We start from the raw sequence: 22418 nt of genomic DNA on the forward strand, positions 1-22418 counted from the left end.
GTAACGGCCGATTTCGGCCGTTACCGACTGGTATTCGTAATTCCAGATGTAGGGGGCCTGAAAATTACCAAATCTGTATATTTACCGAATCGGTAAAGTACCGATTCGGTAAATGTACAGAATCGGTAATTTGGGATGTAGGTGGCACTGGAAACAGTGCCACAGGCCCTTAGAAATTCGTTATTTACCATGAAATACAATGGCATGGTAAATAACGAATTTCTGTGTACATGCACATCTGTGCATGTACACCTGTGCCATGTGGCACACATACATGCCCTAAGGGCATGTATGTGTGTCACATTGCACACAAGCCAAAATCAGGGGTGCAACAGGGTGTCAAAGTGACACCCTGTCCCCCTTGACAAATCGGTAAAATTACCGAATCGGTATTTACCGATTCGGTAATTGCCATTGATTCCTATGGGCCTCAAGGCCCATAGGAATCAATGGCAATTACCGAATCGGTAAATACCGATTCGGTAATTACCGCATGTTACCGATTCGGTAATATTTACAGAATAATTACCTACATGGCATTTACCGAATTGTAAATACCGAATCGGTAAAATTCGGTATTTACGATTCGGTAAATGCCATTTACCTACATATGGCCCTATGTAGGTAAAAAATTCGGTAAAAATACCGAATCTGTAAGATTCGGTAATTACCGAATCGGTATTTGCCATTGATTCCTATGGGCCTTGAAGCCCATAGGATTCAATAGCAAATACCCATTCGGTAATTACCGAATCGGTAAAATTACCGATTTTACAAGGGGGACAGGGTGTCACTTTGACACCCTGTTGCATCCCTGTTACTGGCTTGTGTGCCATGTGACACACATACAGGCCCTTAGGGCATGTCTGTGTGCCACATGGCACAGGTGTACATGCACAGATGTGCATGTACACTGGAATTCGTTATTTACCATGTAATAGTATTACATGGTAAATAACGAATCGGTAAGGGCCTGTGGCACTGTTTTCTGTGCCACCTACATATTGATTTACCGATTCAGTAAATTTACAGAATCAGTATTTTACCGAATCGGTAACTTTACCGATTCGGTAAATATACTGATTCTGTACATTTTAAGGCCCCTACATCTCCATTTGTAAATACCGGTCGGTAACGGCCGAAATCAGCTGTTACCGACCGGTATTTGCCGACCTACATCTGGCCCCTTGTTATGTACAATGCCAATGGCTTAAACTCTCGACCTTGGGGGGATGGTGGAGGCGGGCAAATGAGAGAGGTGAGATTGTATTAGGCACGTCCCGGAAGATCTGGGAGTACGGAGTACTAGCAAATGGCGGCCGCACCACTTTATGTGCAAAATGTGTGCTTCTCCACTCCAGGTATCTGGCTGCCATTGGCTAGAACTCCAATTTTAAAAAAAGGATGTCAGCCGCTATAGTTAAAGCGATACAAAAGGGGATGATGGACGGAACGTTTGAGCAAATCAAACACTTACCCCCCTTCAACTGATCTGGGTTTAATCCATCACCTTTCTTTAGCTCACTCAGCCACCCCAATTCAGACATGGCCATATGCAAATCAGTCTGACCCTGTGCCTCTCTGGAACAGTCCAGCCCGAACTGCCAAGCCATGTCTTCCCTGAACCGGAAACAAGCATCCTGGGACCGGTTTCGGATTTATAATCTTCATCAGCCAGGCTATCTTGAATCCAGTGGTAAAGTGAGCAAGGGACTCACGTCTGAGCATACCCTGCCAATTTAGGGCGAACAAAGCGATACAAAAGGGGATGATGGACGGAGCGTTTGAGCAAATCATACACTCACCCCCAGTCAACTGATCTGGGTTGAATCCATCACCATTCTTTAGCTCACCCAGCCACCCCAGTTCAGACATGGCCATATGCAAATCAGTCTGACCCTGTGCCTCATGGGAACAGTCCAGCCCGAACTGCCAAGCCATGTCTTCCCTGGACCGGAAACAAGTATCCTGGGACCGGTTTCGGAGTCATAATCCTCATCAGCCAGGCTATCTTGAATCCAGTGGCCAAGTGAGCAAGGGACTCACGTCTGAGCATACCCTGCCAACTTAGAGTGAACAAAGCGATACAAAAGGGGATGATGGACGGAGCGTTTGAGAAAATCAAACACTCACCCCCAGTCAACTAATCTGGGTTTAATCCATCACCATTCTTCAGCTCACTCAGCCACCCCAGTTCAGACATGGCCAAATGCAAATCAGTCTGGCCCTGTGCCTCATGGGAACAGTTCAGCCCGAAATGCCAATCCATGTCTTCCCTGGACCGGAAACTAGCATCCTGGGACGGGTTTCGGATTCATTATCCTCATCAGCCAGGCTATCTTGAATCCAGTGGCCAAGTGAGCAAGGGACTCACGTCAGATCATACCCTGCCAACTTAGGGCGAACAAAGCGATACAAAAGGGGATGATGGACGGAGCGTTTGAGCAAATCAAACACTCACCCCCAGTCAACTAATCTGGGTTTAATCCATCACCATTCTTTAGCTCACTCAGCCACCCCAGTTCAGACATGGCCACATGCAAATCAGTCTGACCCTGTGCCTCATGGGAACAGTCCAGCCCGAACTGCCGAGCCATGTCTTCCCTTGACCGGAAACAAGCATCCTGGGACCGGTTTCGGATTCATAATCCTCATCAGCCAGGCTATCTTGAATCCAGTGGCCAAGTGAGCAAGGGACTCACGTCTGACCATACCCTGCCATCTTAGGCCTCCATAGGATGGGATGTGGGAGGGAGGAGCAGCTGGGAGGCAGGAGCAGGGCGACAAAAGGGATTGCAGGGGGGCGGGGACGCAGCGGTGGGATAAACAGACGGGGGACGCGGGAGAACTCGGCACAGGACAGGAAAACAAGTTTAGGCAAGAAAACAAATACAGGCACAGAGGAATAAAAACAAGTCTGGGAAGGAAAGCAAGTACAAGCACAGGAGATAAAAAACAAGCCTGGGCAAGAAAGCAAGTTAGGAACAGGGGAATAAAAACAAGTCTGGTCAAGAAAGCAAGAACAGGCACAGGGCGATAAAAACAAGTCTGGGCAAGAAAGCAAGTTAGGTACATGGAAATAAAAACAAGTCTGGGCAAGAAAGCAAGAACAGGCACAGGGGGATAAAAACAAGTCTGGGCAAGAAAGCAAGTACAGGCACAGGGGAATAAAAACAAGCCTGGGCAAGAAAGCAATTACAGGCACAGGGGAATAAAAACAAGTCTGTGCAAGAAAGCAAGTTAGGCACAGGGGAATAACAAACAAGTCTGGGCAAGAAAGCAAGTACAGGCACAGGGGAATAAAAACAAGTCTGGGCAAGAAAGCAATACAGGCATAGGGGAATAAAAACAAGTCTGGACAAGAAAGCAAGTACAGGCACAGGGGAATAAAAACAAGTCTAGGCAAAAAAGCAAGTCAGGCACAGTGGAAAAGTACAAGATTAGGTGAAAACAATGCAGCAGAGCCGTGCAGAAGCGTGGGGAGCGACCTGCCGGCAAGCAGGGTCAGAGGCCACAGCAAGTGGTCTGGAGAAGCTGGGATGCCAAGCAAGTACAGGCACAGGAGATCAAAAACAAGTCTGGGCAAGAAAGCAAGTTAGGAACAGGGGAATAAAAACAAGTCTGGTCAAGAAAGCAAGAACAGGCACAGGGCGATAAAAACAAGTCTGGGCAAGAAAGCAAGTACAGGCACAGGGGAATGAAAACAAGTCTGAGCAAAAAAGCAAGTTAGGCACAGGGGAATAAAAACAAGCCTGGGCAAGAAAGCAAGTTAGGCACAGGGGAATAAAAACAAGTCTGGTCAAGAAAGCAAGAACAGGCACAGGGCGATAAAAACAAGTCTGGGCAAGAAAGCAAGTACAGGCACAGGGGAATGAAAACAAGTCTGAGCAAAAAAGCAAGTTAGGCACAGGGGAATAAAAACAAGCCTGGGCAAGAAAGCAATTACAGGCACAGGGGAATAAAAACAAGTCTGGGCAAGAAAGCAAGTTAGGCACAGGGGAATAAAAAACAAGTCTGGGCAAGAAAGCAAATACAGGCTTAGGGGAATAAAAACAAGTCTGGGCAAGAAAGCAAGTACAGGCACAGGGGAATAAAAACAAGTCTGGGCAAAAAAGCAAGTCAGGCACAGGGGGAAAGTACAAGATTAGGCAAAAACAATGCAGCAGAGCCGTGCAGCAGCGTGGGGAGCGACCTGCCTGCAAGCAGGGTCGGAGGCCAAAGCAAGTGGTCTGGAGAAGCTTCCCCTGCCCATCCTGGGGGAGGAGGTCTAGCACCTCGCCCAGGATGTGCATTGTTGCAAGCCCAGGAGAGCGGGGCTCTCCACCCAGGGGTCCAGCAACATGTCTGCTCTGTGGCAGCCTAGGCAGCCTCTCAGACCAGATGTGGATTGTAGGTTAGGTTTCAGGTATGTAGTGCATTTTACATTAAATCCCACACTGGCATCAGTGTGGGTTTAATGTGTTGAGAAGTTTGATATCAAACTTGTCAGTCTTCATTGTAGCCATTATGGTGCTGTGGAGTTCGTAATGACAACCTCCCAGTACCATACACTGTTAATGGCATCACTGCACTTACAGTGCCCAGGAATGGCCCTGGGTACTGTAGGGGCACAGGGCTCATGCACCTATGCCCAAACCACTGGCATAGGGCACCCAGCTAGAGGGGTGACTGATGTATGCCAGGGCAGTGGGTGTGTGGGCATGGCACACAGGGATGCGTGCCATGTCAAGACTTTGTTTAGTTCTGCACCAGGCCACTCAGCCCGCAAAGGCAGTGTATGGGTGTCAGGGTGCAGGACCCCTAAGGCTGGCACAATAAGTGCTGCAACCCTTAGGGATCTTCTCTGATCATAATGCCTTGGGTACCTAGGGTACCTTTTACCTGGGGCTAACATGTGGCCAGAGGTGCCAATTGGGTTTCAGCTTCAATACAGTTTTTGTGAAGGAACACAGGCCCAGGGCACCTGATTGTCAGGAGCCCAGGGCACACTCAGTCAAAGCACATCAGCAATTCAGAAAAAAGTGGGATCATACCAATGCAAGAAAGATGGCAGTTTCTCACAACAACACAATGAAGAATTGTGCAAAACTGCTTATAGTTTCATATACTTCATCTCTCAATGTACAACACCGAGCACATGTGCATCACTGACCACAACACTGCACTACGAGACCAAAAAGTAAATTCCACAATTCTCTCTCCCTTTCTCGCTTTCAAATGCACATCCCACACTTTCTGCTCTTGACAAGGCTGTTCTACTCTGTGACAGCTCCCACCGAAAGACAGCAAGATTACAAGAAAGAAGAGAAGCAAGGCATATGCAGGACTGTCGTACATCCAGAATAGGATAAAATAACAAATAATAATAATAATAAAAACATTTATTAAGCTCCTAATTACACTAAAGACAGTGCGTCTCCGCGCTAGGATGCGTTCCAACACAGCTAAAAATTAAGATCAATCCACGGAGAGGAGAGAGTGCAGGGAAAGAAGACCCTAAGATTAACTAATCTTCAGGAAATAGATAGGTCTTCAGTTTCTGCCGGAACCTGATTTCTGATGGCTCCATCCGCAGTTCAACAGGAAGTTCATTCCATTGTTTGCTGGCCAGAAACCTGAAAGATCGCCCTCCCATCCGTGCTTTATAAATGCGGGATATCGAAAACTGCATACTGCCCATGGATCTCAAAAGACACCTAGGACGGTAAATAGTTAGCATCTTGTGAAGGTAGGCCGGGCCCCTGCCATGTGCAATACGGTGACTAATGCACATGGTCTTGAACCGAATGCTTTCCCGCATGGGGAGCCAGTGCAGGATCTGTAGTGCACGTTTTCCTGAAGACCTCCTCTGGAGCTTTAGAACAAGCCTGGCCGCGGCATTTTGGACACTTTGCAACTGGTTCAATCCCTTTTTACTGAGGCCACAGAGCAAGGCATTCCCATAATCAAGATGGGAAGTAACCAGTGCATGGACCAAGGTTTTCCTATCTCTAATAGGTAGGAGATCCAAGATTTTACGCAGGACCTTTAATATGCCATAGCATTTCCCCGCCATCTTGCCTACGTGTTGGGAGTATGTGAGATTGGAGTCCAAAAGAACCCCCAAATTCTTCACAGTATCAGAGGGGGTGGGTGTGGGACCCAAGTCAGTGGGCCACCAGGCTGATGTCCAGATAGAAGGAGAGGAGCCAACCACAAGAAGTTCAGTCTTATTACCATTTAGGCGAAGGCAGTTACACTTCATCCAATTTGCCAGTGCCACAAGACATGCAGAAAAATTATCTGCCGTCTCAACTAGGTTATGGAATAGAGTGACCACCAGTTGCGTATCATCCGCATATGATACGATATCCACCCCATAAGATTCCACCATTCCTGGCCAGGGGTTCCATATATAGGTTAAACAGCACAGGGCTGAGAATGGAACCCTGCGGGACCCCTTGATGTAAAGTTCGAGGCGTGGATCTAAAGGGGGGACAGTGTATTTGAAATTTTCTACCCGCCAGGAAGGAGACCATCCATTCATGCGCCGGACCGACAACTCCCAACTCGCTCAGACGGGCAAGCAGTCTAGAGTGCGACGGTATCGAATGCCGCACTTAAGTCCAGCAATATCAAGGCGGCAGTCTGTCCTTCATCCACTTTCTGGCGAAGCAATTCTGTGGAGAAAAGAAGGGCAGTTTCAGTCGAATGATTCGCCCTAAAACCAGATTGGGAGGGGTGTAGAAGCTGGTTATCTTCCACAAATTTAACCAACTGATTGGTGACCAGTTTTTCCACCACTTTGGCACAGAACGGTAAGAGAGAAATGGGCCTAAGATTGTCCAACTGAGAGATACTCAGGTTAGCCTTCTTTTTAATCGGGACTACCTGTGCAAGTTTTCATTCCTCCGGTACTTGTCTATCTTGGAAGGAAAGAAAAGCCACATTGCCTATATAGTTCCATAGGAGGTGGACATGGTTCCTAAGAATTTTAGGGGGAGCAACATCCGTAGGGGAACCTGACTGAATGCTCATAATTATCTTTATCAATTCCTCCCTCGGAGACACCATGAATTCTTTAAGGCATGCCTTCATAGTAGATCCTTGACCAAAGTCCCTAGCCAATACTTCATCAGCTGTCCCCTGCTGAAAAGACACGTATATCCGCTCCACTTTGTTAACAAAGTGATCAGCGATAGATTCGCATATTTCAGTGGAGACGAGGTCTTTGGTCTCTATCCTAGTGAGTGCTGTGAGCTCCTTATGGATGGAAAAGAGCTCCTTAGAGGAGTTTTCAGCAGATTCAATCCTCTCTTTGAAAAATAGTATTTTCGCCTTATTAATCCACCCATGGTACTCCTGTAGACTGTTCTTATATAGCTCTTTCAGAACATCATTGTAGTCCTTGCGCCACAGGCGTTCCAGTTTTTTACATCTGGCTTTAGCTGCACACAGTTCCACATTGTACCAAGGGGCGGACCTAGTCCTGCGCGATGGGGCTTTAAGGGTCCATGGGGCCACCTTATCTAAAGTCTTCGAAACCCAATCATCATACTCCTTCCGTGCTTCCTTAAAGGTTTTACTGAGAGGAGGTTTCCCCTGCATAAGCATGGATTCAAATGTCTCCTGACTAAAATTGTTCCATTTCCTGCGTTTAGGTAAGATAGGTCGCTTAAATATATCCCTTCTGGATCTGCCTGTTATTGTAAATGGGATAAGATGATGGTCAGACCACGGAATCCTGATGGGGGGAAGCACCCCAATTCCGTTCCAGTTAGAGAATATGGGTTCCAGAAGATGACCCGCCTGATGCGTTGGCATCTCACCCGAGAGAGTGAGCATCAGGGATTTCAGAGAGGAAATCATAGATTGGGCCTCTACACATTTCGCATCCTCAAAGTGTAGGTTGAGATCACCTAATATGAGGAATTTATTGTAGCGAAAGGCCGGTTGGGTCACCAATTCTAGTAGGCTATCAGCAAACTGTGTAGAGCCCCCAGGGGGGCGATATTTGAGATAGCCCATGATGGTACACTCGGGAGATTTTGATGGAAAAAAGGTCAGCTTCACAATTACTAATATTTACTTGCTCCAATGAGCACTCAAACTTAGTATTGTACACCAGTGCAATACCTCCCCCTCTTTGGACCCCTCTGTCGATTCTCAGCAGACTATACGCTGGTGGAAGGGCCTCCAAAATCTCAGGTGCCGATGATTCATCTAACCACGTCTCCGTTATAAACATCAAATCTACCTGGTAGTCGATGAGGACATCGTAGATGTCTAAGCTATGTTTTTTAAATGAGCGGCATTTGACTAAGAACCCCACTGTTGGTGTTCGTCTGGGCTAGGGCAGGATTAAAATGACACACCCTGCACTTCTGCGCCCCATTTTACGGTAAAATGCTGTGCATACAGACAGCATTAACAATAGGGCGGAGACGCATCAGTTGGTCACCCGTGTACCTTATGTTTTTGACCATTTTCCAGGAGGTGGTAACAGGATTCCTGACCCCTGGCCGCGGACGGTCGCGGACGGGCGCAGACGGGCTTGCCTTGTACGCGCCTTGTGCACTCGGCGCGCCCGCTGCGCGTGTCCGCTGCACGGTCGCGGGCCTGACATCATTATATGGGGTCAAGAAAGGAAAAACTGGAGCGCTAACCCGAGCGCTGAGTAGGCAGGAAGTGGAGTATTCCACACCCTCCGTGCAAACGCCCACAATGGACGCGGCGGACCGGGGCGGGACCAAGAAGAAATACACAGATAAGTGAGAAGCTAAATAAGCAATGAATAACAATTGTAAAATAACTCAAGAGATTATAGCAGCATTGTATTAAAAAGCCAGAGTGTCATTCATAAAAAATGCGTGTCCAGTTCACCGCGTGAACGTCCCCTTCACCCCCCACACCGTGGTAGTCTTTGAGGATCGAGTGGAGGTAACTGTCACTGCCACTGACAGCGTTCACATCCACAGCGAGGGCTCTCCCCTTCCTCCCTAAATCAGACTAAAGTCAGTTAAAATAATGGTAGTCTAAGGTTATCACCGGGTGTCAAACCACAAGAGTGCCTCTAGCACCACAGTGAGAAATGGGAGACTGGCTCTCTGAAAGATAAGTTTCACAAGATTGGGAGAAGTGAATGAGGGCACAACACAGTCACCCTCTAAGGTTTTACTTCCTGCTCCCACCCATCTAACCCTCCTAATAATTTCCAGATCAGCAAAGAGTGCCCCCCAAGCCCTACCTTTGCGTTCAACCAATTTAAGGATTTGTTCCGCAGAGATTCTCATGATTCATGTACAGAGTTAGAAGCACCCAGGACGTTAGCTAAAATTACTACATGAGGTGCGGCTGCAGGTGGGAGCGCTAGACAGTCCATTTTTGAAACCAGAAAACTACGCATAGTCAGTAGTTACATGATCAGTGCAAATTGGATTATGTAGAGCATTAAATGGGATGGTGGGGCAGTTATTAGGCCCAGGTTGGGGTAGTAAAGGTTGAGGAAGGAGATGGGGCCATCCTGTGACAACTTGGGGCTTGAATCAGTGCTGACCATGTCCCCTGTCCTGTCAGTCACTGTGTGGTAAGGTTGGTATATACCTTGAGCATTAGAAATAGGATTGATGATTGAACAGGCTTGATCTAGAACACTATTATCTATAATGTGCTGGGGCTGCTTGTGATTTGCTGAAATTGACTGATTATTTACCCGCAAATCTATTTGGGAAAGAATATTCTTCTCTATCCCTTTTAATTGTTCTGTCAGTGAACTAAATACATCCCTAACTGATTCGGATAAGGATTGAACTAAGGCAAACAGGGATACATAATCTGCTTGCTGTTGTTCTACCCCTGTTTTCTTTGATATTTTTGGTCAATGATTGCGTATGGGTATTCTTAGAACGTTGGCCACTCCCACCTACTCCACCTTTCTTCACTAAATACAGATAGAGACACTGACGGGGCCTGGAACACTACGGTAGACGGAGTTTTAAAATGTTAACTTGGGGGTTGACTGGCCAGTTGGATATCCGGAAGGCCAATACTAGGGGATTTTTCTGAACACTTTTTGTCTTCCCTCTGCCCAGCTACCTGCAAACTAACAGCACTATCAGGAGTAGAAGCAGGGTTAAGAAGGATAGTTGTAGCTGTGCCAGGATGAGTTAAACCCGAGAAATTATTGGTGCAAGTTGTTAAAGACTCCTCCACACTCATGATTTGTTTCTCCAATACCCCCATTGCATCTGTAATATAATTTAGAACGGAAGAGGGAGAGTGTGCACTACTCTGTGATATGGCAGCCCCACTTGGATGTTTCTTTTTTCCCATTTCCAGAGATAAAAGCTAAACCAGGTTTGAAAAACTAACAGCTACTAAGCTGCAAGAAACCACTACAGACCCACAACAGATGTCAATATATCAAAGTCAATAGTCACATGTCCCAGATAAATATCAAGGAGCTCAGATGTGATAGATCAACAGGACAAACCTTGACTGCTGGACGAGATAAGCACGGATCACTTCAGCTCCTTATGTCATATCGTTTCCCAAAGCCAAGGGGGATGGCCCTGCCCTGCCTCTTCCTGTCTCTGACGGGCGCGGGCCGGGCCCGCCCTTGGCGCTGGCGCAGCCCGCGCTCATCCAGTGCTATGGTGTTGTTGGCGCTTTTCAAACCACTGGCTGAATGCACGCTCTTCCTTCCTGTGAGAGTGACGAGTTCTGGGGCTTTGAATCCCCAGCAAACAGTGGCAGCACAAAGAATACAGCATCCCACGCTGCAGTGTCGTTGGCGCTTTTTAAAGTGCTGGCCGAATGCACGCTCCTCTCTCCTGGGAGCGTGACAAGTTCTGGGGCTTAGCGTCCACAGCAAACAGTAGCAGCACAAAGAAAACAGAATCCCTATATAGTCGATGGTAGTGGCATAGATTATTCCACAAGTGTTGAATGGAAAGTTTTAGTAAGTTTTTCCAATGATGCGCAATTTGTTGGAAGGCAAGACCCAGCATAAGGTCAAATAAACCATGCTTATGAGTAGGGAGGTCCAGAGAGTCTAATTAACTCCCAGAAAAAAGAGTGACATTGGAAAAGGGAAGGTGTATCTTAAATATAAGAGAACTATAGTGCAAATTGTTCTCCAAAAATAAATAACAATAGGACAGAGGAAGAGAAGGTGCATTAGATCAGCTGAGGGGGATCCACATGTCAAACAATTCGTGTTAGTAGAGTGGGATAAAGTAGCAGTAGATATAGGAGTAAAATATAGTCTATGATATAGAAAGAACAAAGATTGAGTGACAGAGGCGGATCTAGAGATTTTGAGAGATCGGCTCCAGAATTTGTCCAGGAAGGTGATGCTCCATTCACAACCCAGATCAGATTCCCAGGCTAGTCCCACTTTACTTTTAGGTCGAGCAGGATCCGGAGACAAGGCTTGCCTATATATAAGAGAGGCTTTAGGAAGGGTAACACGCACCTTAAGAAGGGAATTCCCCTCAGAAGATAGGGGAATTGAGGGAAGAGAATAGAATATATCAGGAATGATTGCCATTAAAATGGAGAATCTATGCCAAAAAGAACGAGGAAAGTTAAAAGAGGATTGGAACTGGGGGAATGAACAGGGGGTCGTACCGTCAAATAGGTCATTGGCCCAAGCTATTCCTTTCAGTCTCCAGGATTTCCAAAAAAAGGGTCCAGTTATTAATGGTAATAATGAGATTGTGCCATAATGGTGAACTAAAAAAGGATTCCTTCGAATTAAATATTGGTTGGGTCAATGGTTTCAGTAAGGAACACGTATGTTTGAATAGAGGAAGAGAAGTTTGAGGATTTTTGGCTGAAAAGGCCAGAACCTCCTTTATAGAAATGGGTAGAAGCAAAGAGTGTTCATTAGTAAGCCATAGAGGCGTAAGTGGGGAGAAATCTGAGAGGAGCCATTTAGAGGCTTTCCGGATAAAAGGATTTATGATAGTTTAGAAAATAAGGAAAATCAAACACCTCCATTGGATTTAGTCCTCCGAAGAAGTGATAAAGATATTCTAGCTTTTTTGTTTTTCCAAAGAAATGTGGGGAGAAGAGAATCTATCTTCTTAAAATAACAAGACGGAACAAGAATAGGAATCATAGAAAAAATGTAAAGCAAGATAGAAGCAATCATCATTTTAATGGAATCAAGTCGACCCCACCACAAGAGAAATAGATTCGAAATTGAGAGTAGTTTGTCAATTTGAATTTGAATTTAAAAGTACTTTTAGAGCGCACGTATACCAGCGGTTTCTTGGCGCTATAACTAACGGGCTCTGAGGTTACAAACAAGGATGGCAGAGGGAGTATTTATTCAAAAGACTTCGTGAATAGGTGGGTTTTAAGACATTTACGGAATTGTAGGTAGAGGGTAATGGAACGAAGTTCAAGGGGAAGGGAATTCCAGAGGGTGGGGGCAAGGACAGCAAATTTAGAGCCTCCCCATTTCTTTCTCCGGAAGCGTGGGATGGTGAGGAGGGACTGGGAAGAAGAGCGGAGATCCCTGGTGGGAACGTATAGGACGATCTCGGAGGAGATGAACGCTGGTGCCATACCAAGTCGGGCCAGAAAAGTAATGGATGCGAGCTTGAATTGGATTCTAGCTCATACGGGAAGCCAGTGTAGGGATTTCAGAAGAGGGGTAGAGTGGTGAAATTTAGGGAGATTGAAGGCCAGGCGGGCCGCCTGGTTTTGTATCTGTTGTAGGCGACGCAGACTGTATGCAGGAATAGCGGCATACAGGGCGTTACCATAGTCCAGGCGGGACACCACCATGGCCAGGATGATAAGTTTGAGGGCAGAAAAGGTAAAGAAGCGTAGTGAGAGGAAGGAAGAAGATACCACGGAGCTGACCTGGGAGTGAAGGGTGAGTTGAGAATTGAGTTTTATACCTAGTGTTTTGACTGAGGGAGAGGGAACAGGAGAAGGACCAAGAGAGGGGGGCCAGAAGAGGGGGGACCAGGGGCTGGATGAACCACTCGTCAACACCAGCTCGGTTTTTTCAGGGTTGAGTTTGAGGTGGTTGTGGTTCATCCAGTCCCTGATATGGAGCATCACAGTTTGAAAGTTTAGGACAGCAGAGGGAGAGGAAAGATTGAAGACCAGCTGGAGGTCGTCCGCATAATTGAATACGGCGACCTCCATCTGTTGAAGAGAGAAAATCAGGGGGGCAATATACAGATTGAACAAGAGGGGAGAGAGAGAAGAGCCTTGGGGAACCCCGCACTGAACTTTCCGGACGTCCACCGTGAAGTCACCCAGGCGAACGGCCTGGGTGCGGTCGCTCAGGAAGGAGGATAACCAGACCAGGGCAGTCCCTCCGATCCCCGCCGCCTTGACACGGGAAAGTAGAATGGTATAATCCACCGTATCAAAGGCGGCTGAGAGATCAAGGAGCACAAGGGCCTGGTGCTGATTAGTGTCCATGCCCTCCCTGAGGGTGTCCAGGACCGACATGACGACGGACTCCGTAGAGTGTGCGGGGCAGAAACCAGCTTGGCGGGGGGCAAGAGCTCCATACTTCTCCACAAAGGAGCTCAGGGCGCTGGTGACGTGGCGCTCGAGCACCTTGGCCAAAAATGGCAGGAGGGAGATGGGGCGGAAATTGGCGGGGACAGAAGGGTCTGCCCCAGGTTTTTTCAAGATGGGCACAATTACCGCAGACTTCAAGGAGTTAGGAACTATGCCTTGAGCTAGAGAGCTGTTAAGGAGGTGAAGGGGGGGGTCTGGGCAAGAGACAAAGATATGGCGGAGAATGTAAGCGGGGCAGGGGTCGAGCGGAGAGCCAGATTTGATCAAGGGCACCAAGGAGGTCAAGCTTTCCAGAGTGATAGGGGGAAGGGTGGTGAGTACGCCCTTGGGGGGGGGACATTGAGGATCAACAAAAGATAGGGAAGGAGAAGGGATGTTGGCCTTAATGGTGGTAATTTTGTCAATAAAATAATTATTGAGAGAGAAGCAGAGTTCTTCGGACGGGGCTGGTTTGAGAGTGGTTCTGTCCGAGAACGCCAGGTTGTGGACAATGGTAAAAATCTTCTTGGACTGGTTCTCCGCGGCTAGGATTTTGGAGGAGAAGTATGATGTTTTGGCCCCCAAGATGTCTTTTTTATACTGGATGAGTATGTTGGTATATTCCAGTTTCAAAGCGGGGCAGTAGTTTCTCCTCCAAGCCCGCTCCGCGCGGCGAACTGTTAGTTTGGTGGCCTTAAGCTCTTCATTGAACCACCGATTGGCGTCCTTATCGCGTTTAGAAGTAATGCGTTTGAGCGGGGCAACTGAGTCGCGGCCGTGGGAGAGCCACTGATCTATGGCTTCAACCTGGGAGACGGTGGTAAGGCCCTGAAGAGAAGGGAGAGAGGAGGTGAGGAGGGCAGAAAGATTCTCAAGGTTGACACGGCCCCATGATCGGACCCAGGTGTTTTTGGGTCGGGGAAGCTTAGTTGGGGGAAGAGTGGGAAGGAGAAATGAGATCAGGTGGTGGTCAGACCAGGAGCAAGGAGAGATAGCGAGTGATTGCACAGGGCAGTTCAGGGACCAAATCTGGTCAAGCAAGTGACCTTTAATGTGAGTGGGGGAGTGAACCTGAGGTGTGAAATTAAGGGAGTGAAGGGTTTCGGAAAATTCCTTCGAGGATGGGCATTCGGCGGGGTCGGAGGGCCAGAAATTAAAATCGCCAAGGAGCAGGATGGAAGAATTGTTTACTGTAATGGTGGCCAGGACCTCCAAGAAGTCAGGGAGAAACTGTAGGGGGGACTGAGGGGGGCGATAGGTGAGAAAGCAAGTCAGGGGGGGAGAGGTGGAGACTGTGCGGATCACCAGAAATTCGGTGGTCGCGATGTTAGGCAGGGATAAAATTTGAAACGGAAGATCGGTGCGTGCGATGACCGCCACGCCACCCCCGGCTCTGCCTGATGGACGGTCCGCCCTGAGGGCATAGTAGGTGGCCGGTAAGGTGGATAAAAGGGCGGGGAGGGAGTCATCGCAGAACCAAGTCTCAGTTAAGAAGAGAAGATCGGGGGCATGGAGATCCAGCAGGACCGAGAGCTCATGTGCATGAGCAACAGCGGACCGGGTGTTGAGGTAGAAGGCCGTAAAGGTTTTGGGGGTTGATGAGGGAACCGTGCTACCAGACGTGGGAGAGGAATCAACTATAGAGAGAGGAGGGGGAGGGGCGGTGGGGGGAGTTAGACCAAGAGAAGAGATGCAGGAGCAGATGGAGGCCGTGATGGGCCAAGGGCCCTGGTAGCTACGAAGTAGGTCCGGGGTATAGGTGATAAGTGGGGCGGAGTGACGTGCCCCTAGTCCCGGCCAGTCGCGGACGGGCGCAGACGGGCTTGCCTTAGGCGCGCCTTCGGCGCGCAATCGTCGCGCCCACTGCGCTCGTCCGCTGCGCTTCCTACCAAGACACATGATTTATGGCAGTGGGACAGGATGTTGGAGGGGGTGTGGCCAACAGAGGGGGCGTGTCTTGTGGCGCGCCTCGCCCTCGAGAATGGCGGCCGAAAGAAGGGGGTCGTTGCAGCGTGTAGCGCTGTTTAAAAGATGCCAAGGAGTGCAGGTAGGAGGGGAGAGTTACAGGAACACAGTATCACAATCAAGTTTTAAAAATCAGAGTTATGCTTTCTCCTGGGTTTTCGCCTCAGGAGTCCAATCGCTAGTGAAGCGCCTGGCGTCGGCGCCCACTATTTATACAATCTGCGGGACAGAGTTTCTGTCATATTTAGTTTGACCGAGGAATTGATTGAGTTGGAAAACCATATTCCTAGATACTTAATTTTTAATCTATTCCACGAGAATCCCTATTGAAGAAAAAGAATGTTGAAGGCATAATTTCGTAGGAGGAAGAATTTCTGTTTTATCAGAGTTCATTTTATAGCCAGAGACCAGGGAGAATGAAGACATTTCTTGTAATAAAGAAGGAATTGATACTTTGGGGATGGAGATAAGAAGTAAGATGTCATCTGCATAAGCAGAAAGTTTCAAATGATGATCACCATAGGAAAATCCGGAAATAGACTCATTATTACGGATAGAAGATAGAAAGGGTTCAAGAGGTAGAATGAAAAGAAGAGGGGAAAGAGGGCAACCTTGGCAGACTTCACGTTGTAAAGGAAAGTAGGAGGAAGTACAACCATTAACTAGCACCGAAGCTCTAGGAGCAGAATATAACATGGAGATAAGAGAAATTATTTTGGGACCGAAGCCATGTCGATTAAGTGTTTCAAATAAAAAGGAAAAATCTACCCTATTGAACGCTTTGTCAGCATCGACGGCAATTGCTGTACCTATCTGCATTTAAAAAATGCGGGTGGATAGAAGCAAGTGCAAAGACAATTGAATCTACACTGGTGACTAGTTTTATATGGTTGTGCCTTGCTATAAGTAAGTTTTCCTTACTGAGCTCAAATGCCTGACTCATATACATTAATGAACCAACCAAATGTCCCTTCCTGTCACTGTACTATACAGCTCTTATATATAGTTTACTTATGTCTTACCCTATGTCTTCATGCGTGGAGCCGTTTTACAAAAACTTTGGTGCAAAAAAAAAACGGCAATTTCATTGGATACTATTTCCTGTGTGAAAAGGGATAAAGGAAATAGTAGTTGGGCCAAGGGAAAAATGGCACAAACTCATTCTATCTTTTGCTATATTTACACAAAAACAAGTGGGGAAAATACATTATTTGCACTCTCCAGATGTGACAGATAGGCTATGTTTCAGGTGTCTTTTATTTTATAAGTAAATTTAGTTTGGTTGCTGGGTGGAAGCTGTGCACACAAATAAGTAATAACAATAAAAAAAGCAGTACATTTTATTATACTATAAAAACTGAATTTTGGGGCTCCAGGGTGAAGAAAGCCACAACATTTTCTTCAAAGAGGGCAAAGACCATAGAAAAGAAATTAATTTCCGAGCACTCCACCACAAAAGAGTTGTTTTGTATGAAGAGTCTTTATTCACAAAACACAACTATTCTATCCTTGATGTGAAACTTCTTATAAACACGTGTTCCGTCATTGGCTAATTAGTTTCCAACTGGCCTGTTTTTATTTTGATATCGTCCTGATATTAACTCAAGACTTCTTTGAGAATATCATCATGTTTCTTCCTAAAACAGTTCTAGCAGACCGGCTGTCTTCTCATCCTTGTAATTAAAAAACTGCAAATAATTCAGTATAAAAATGATGTTTATTTTTTGTTTTACATTTTGTAACATTAGATTACACATTAAACAATTCACAGAAAAAACATCTATATACATGACATCTCATAACCAAAGAACTGGTGTTTCTGTTTTATATTCAATATGCAATTGAACAGAAAAGGTTATATGGTCCAATAATTCCTGTTTCCTTGTACCGCACTGAGACAAAAACAGGCCTCAGTACTGAATGTGCTCAAACCTCTTAGGGAGGAAAGGAAAGCACTTTACCACCTCTGACCTCGCATATCAAATGTTTAGTTGACGGAAATATAACAAACATTAATATAAAATATTTATATAGCTTTATCAAACGAATAAGAAGAAGCAGGCGAGTTGGGCTGGCTGAATCCAAACCTGTCCTTAAACTTACTCACACATCTCGGTTGTAGGTGAATTCATTTTACCAGCACAATAACATATAAAAAGATTGAAAATAATGTTGGAACTATTTACAATACAATGTGGGTTGTATAATGCCAGTAAGAGCGGGCTTTTTTAGGGTAAAACATGAAAAGTTTGGATGAAGTGAAGGGGAGGGGTCCCAGAGGGTGATGTGGGAAGAAATTAACTCTGGGCCTGTGGGTTTTCTGAGAAAGTGGTTCCTGATCAGGCCTCTGGAATGGATGTGTTATGGGACAGGCCATGTAGTGGAAGAGCCAACAGTAAGAGTAGGCCTCAGGTCCACTATGGTTTCCCAGCGCGTAGGCTAAAGCAGGAGCAACCATGGAAAAGTTTGTTTCTGAGTGGACATGTTTATGTCACAAGTGCTATGTCATTCTATACCTATGGCCACATTATGATCGTGCTGTTTAGAAAAATTGCATTGTGCCAGGGTTATGTTTTGTTCTTTGATAGCTTTAGAAATGTGGCCAGACCCAAGGGGATATTTATAGAGATTAGAAAACATTAAGTAAAATACGAACATACATTACCCAGAAAATCTGTGTTAATAACTAAACAACGCCAAGGTACAGCAGCCCATGCATGCTATGAAATAGTTCATAGAAGTGGCCAAATATTTAGGGATATTTGTAGGGATTTGATAATAATAGACAAAAGAATTAGGCACATTAGCCTGTTTGTCAATGTTGAACTCAAGACAAGAGCAAGGGATTGAAACATAGTAACTTTTCCAAGCAAATTACACGATAGATAATAGGTGGTCCCAGTTTTGATGTACTCCTCGTCTGCAACTACGATTAACCCTCCCCCTAATGGTCCCTTGTGGGCCTGAGCTTCATGTACAGACTAAATTCACTTCAGTTCTAGGCTTCATTGGAACACGTGTCCTGTAGGTTGTCTAAGATATGTTTGCAACCTGGTCTCCAAACCTGGAAAGGGGATAAGGTTGCCAAATACAGTGCAAATGTATGCTTTTATTCAGCATTTACAGTGTTAAGGAAATATATAATGGTTAGTAAATATTTTAAAAGAATTCTTATTCCCTCTCTCTTCCAGCCACCAGGCTGAATGAAGCCAGAGTGAACTGGGAGATAAACTTCTTCTCATCTGTGGTTTTTGTGGAATATTGTAGGCCTAGCCTTCCTGTGGCTTGTCCAGTGGACAATGGCCTTAACTAGAAGATGGGTGACTCTGATAGCCAGGACATTGTCCAGCGTGTGGTTCATACTAAAGGCCGACACCCTTGAATGCTGCATCCGAAGCATCAATGGTTAGGACTCTTGTATAGAAAATGGACGACGCAGATGTCCAGAAACATTGTACATCATATTGAAAGCTTCTTTGAGTAGACCTTTGTACATAGAAATACTTGTATACCATATTGTGGACTGCAGTGATAATGGCCCATACATACAGGATGACTACCTTGTGTAGGATATTGCAGACTCCAATGGCTTTAAGACTTGCATACAGCCGTGCCATCTCTAACAGCAAGTGGTCCTGTTGTTCTGCGCAGGTTAGGGTAGATTTGCATTAAATATAACTATAGCTGACAACATTGGCAGGCTCCTTGTATATAAGACTTCCAACTTCAATTGCAAAAAGCAGACGAGGCTCAGGTAGCTAACAGGCTTGTGCCGAGTATTGCTGACATCTTTGGCAATGGTCATGGACACATGACGGTCAGCGACAGTAGATTTGTAGAGCGCTACTTGTCACCCGTGCGGGTATCCAGGTGCTGGTATGGCATGCAGACTAAAGTCATCTTGTCACTTTGAAGTTGCAGATTCCAAGGCAGCAGTGAAGAAACAAAGACCGATGTAGGCACTTTAGTCCAAGAAGCACAACTTGAGTCTCTGAGTAACATCTCCTTCTTAAGGCAGGAGGCTGATGGTTCTTTTAAACTCCAGAAGAGATATCAGGCTTCGATGCCAGAGACATTGACCACCGTGCATCTCGCTGACTTTTCACTCTTTTTCCTATAAGAAAAGAGAAGCATACGTGTGAATCATTATATTTTTTTAATCTAGTTTTACCTAGGGGGTCAGCGTAATTTTGTGTTATGCGGAATTACCCAAACCCTCAGTGAGGTTACTCAGAATTACTCGCGTAATTCTGCATTTAGTACTATTTTCTTTTTGAAAAAAATGGCCCATTATGTCCCAAATGGATGCGAGGATGCATTCTGTACTGATAAATAGTGCTAAATGCAACAGAATGTAAATAGCGTGAGCAAGCAGCTGCTCGCGCTCTCTAAAAGTGCACACTTGGTATAGGTTTTTCTCCCTTCCTACTTCCAGCATTTAGCGCTATTTTCTATTTCAAAATGCACACTTGTTTCCAAAATGGACGCAAGGATGTATTTTGTGTTAAGTATAGCACCAATTGCAACAGAACACGGATAGTGAGGGCGAGCAGTCGCTTGCTATATATGCCCTCGTGGGCATAATTGCATTATTATTGGTAACCACGTCAAAGAGTGAGGTAGAATTACTGAAATGATTCTGATTTCTCTGGTGGAATTGAAATTCTGCCCAGGTCTAGGTTTACCCTTTCTGAAGGCTGACACCAGATGGGGATGAAGATATGAATCCTTCTAATAAGACCTCCAGATGTTTGGGCATCCACACTAGATGATTTGGCAATGAAATGCCTTATTCCAGAGCCACCGGGTGAGCATGAGGCAGTGAATACATGGGTTAGGCACGAGTATTTAAGTGAATATGCAGCATCACATTCTGGAAAGGGACATTTACAAAGCAGAAAGCAAAATCATGGGCAGCTGGCATGCTTCCAGCCCTAACGTTTATAGCAAAGGCCATGGGGAAGGGCAAAATATCACACGATGATGAGTGTTTGCAGAAAGAGGCTCTGATTATATCACACTTTATTACAAAGATTTATGTAAGATTGCATTTACTTTGGTATGGCCTTTCAGTTGGATGAGAAAGTATGTCCACCCATAAAATGGATGTTAGGAGCGGTTTAGCTGGTCAGAAATATTTATGAAAGTGAGTGCTCCCTGTCCATTTGGCAGTCTAACAGTGTCATGAAGATTGTCATGAAGATTGTGCAGGACAAGTGAGGGATGGAAGAGGACAGCCTTGGAAGCCACTTCATGGAGAACCAAAGGTGATGGTTCGAGGCTCCACCTCAAAATTATGAACTGCCTCTACAAGGATAAGATGCCTATTGTCAATACAATGGTCCCATTTGCTGGGGTGGGGACACCCATACTCTGTGCATGCTTGCTAGGGAATTACAGCATACACAATTGCATAACATTTCTAAAGTCTGAATGGACAAGGGGGTTTCTGTGCAAGCAGTAATATGTGTAGAGTTGGACCGAAGACCCCTTCCGAGTCTACGAAGGTTGTTTCCAGGTGGTCTAAAAGCGTGTGAGGTACAATGAGCTGGGTGCTGGCCAAAGACCAAACAGTTTGCCAGTTCTCCAGGCAGATCAGCACACTACTGCTGGATTCCCAGCCAACGGATGTCATCTTGAACATGCACAGACTAGTGATCACATTAGGGTGCCTCAGGAAAGTGTTCTTCCTTGTCCTTTTCCCAGTGGGTTTTGGGCCAAGACATGTTTTGTAGAGAACAGCTGTATGTAGATTCCTAGTAATTCTTAGAAATAGCAAGTGAGTGTTTGCTGTGCTTTGAAAGGATTAGCTTCAGGGAGGGTGAAATGGTCCAAAAGGGGGAACTAGGGACCACAGGGAATGATCAGAGTGGGTAGTGGCTGCCCAGTTAACTGGTGTCTCATAGGAGGTCGGAGAGGGTGGTAACATTTTGTCCCCTGGTGGAAAGTAGTTAAAATGACCCCGCCCGACAGAGGACTATTCTTCACGTTAACTGCACCCCTTATGCAGCCCACAGTGTGACAAGTTCAATAGTATTACATTTAGGCTAACACTCCCTCTGCCCTTTGGAGCAGCCATCTAGCATTTAGTAAGCAGGATATGGCTTCTAGGAAACTTCACTCCTCCTGCTGCTATAATAATTGTAATTATAACTGTTGGTGCCATTTATCCTGTGACAGTGTAATAATGATGTGAATATTAAAAACGGTTGTGGTCTTCTAATCATGTGTATTTGGCCTGCTTATGTACAGTATGATAATTCTCACTCATTTTTCCTGTCCCATCATAAACCAACTGGCTTGTCTCCCTGGAGTTATTTTAAAACATACAGCACTCCGCTGCCCTTCGGGGTCTGGGTTCATTTTAGTAGATGTATAAATAACTATACATAGTACTTAATGTCATAGGGTAGCAGCCTTCAAGCTACAGGAATAGCTTATGTTAATATTATTATCTGAACTCTATGGTTCTTCATTGTTCAACCTCAGAAGGACGAAAGGATGAGGTGACTCGCCATAGCAAAGAAATGGCCATGTCTCATGTGCATCACTAGGGCTAATGACAGCAGCACACCACTTGATAAGAAGTTCATTGGTGTAACAATAACTCAGTGTAACAATAACTATGTGGGAATTATACATTAAGTACTACTCCTCGAGGACTACCTTTAAGCCACTGTGTACAGCTTTACCTTCTCAATGTGCAACTGGATGCCCTACCTGTCTTCCAGGATATGTCCTTTGCCTCCATGAGGGTGCTTCCCCAAAAAGTTCACTGCAAGGCACATCAGGACACCACAGTTATTGGTGTAGTAGCAGGAGACATCAACCACCAGCAGCACCACGAGGAAGATGACCATCACGATGCCCACAATGCCACCGGCGCCAACACCCTTGGGCTGGACACTCCGCTGGAGCTCTGTGGAGACAGATAATAGAGT

At 45.9% G+C, this 22418-nt stretch overlaps 1 protein-coding gene across 1 annotated transcript in view; it reads right to left on the bottom strand.

Moving 5' to 3' along the window:
* Positions 1-17175: 17175 nt before the first annotated feature.
* LOC147701228 (neural cell adhesion molecule 1-like) overlaps positions 17176-22418 on the bottom strand; it is a 31538-nt gene continuing 26295 nt past the window's right edge. Inside the window, exons 8-9 of the mRNA XM_086929969.1 lie at positions 22198-22396; positions 17176-19591 (exon numbers count right to left, since the gene is read on the bottom strand). Coding sequence (XP_086786095.1) covers positions 19531-19591; positions 22198-22396 — 260 coding nt within the window. The 3' untranslated portion in view covers positions 17176-19530. The remainder of the gene's footprint in view (positions 19592-22197; positions 22397-22418) is intronic.

This window comes from Lissotriton vulgaris, chromosome 7 (genome assembly GCF_964263255.1).
Source record: "Lissotriton vulgaris chromosome 7, aLisVul1.2, whole genome shotgun sequence".
Taxonomy (NCBI): Eukaryota; Metazoa; Chordata; class Amphibia; order Caudata; family Salamandridae; genus Lissotriton; species Lissotriton vulgaris.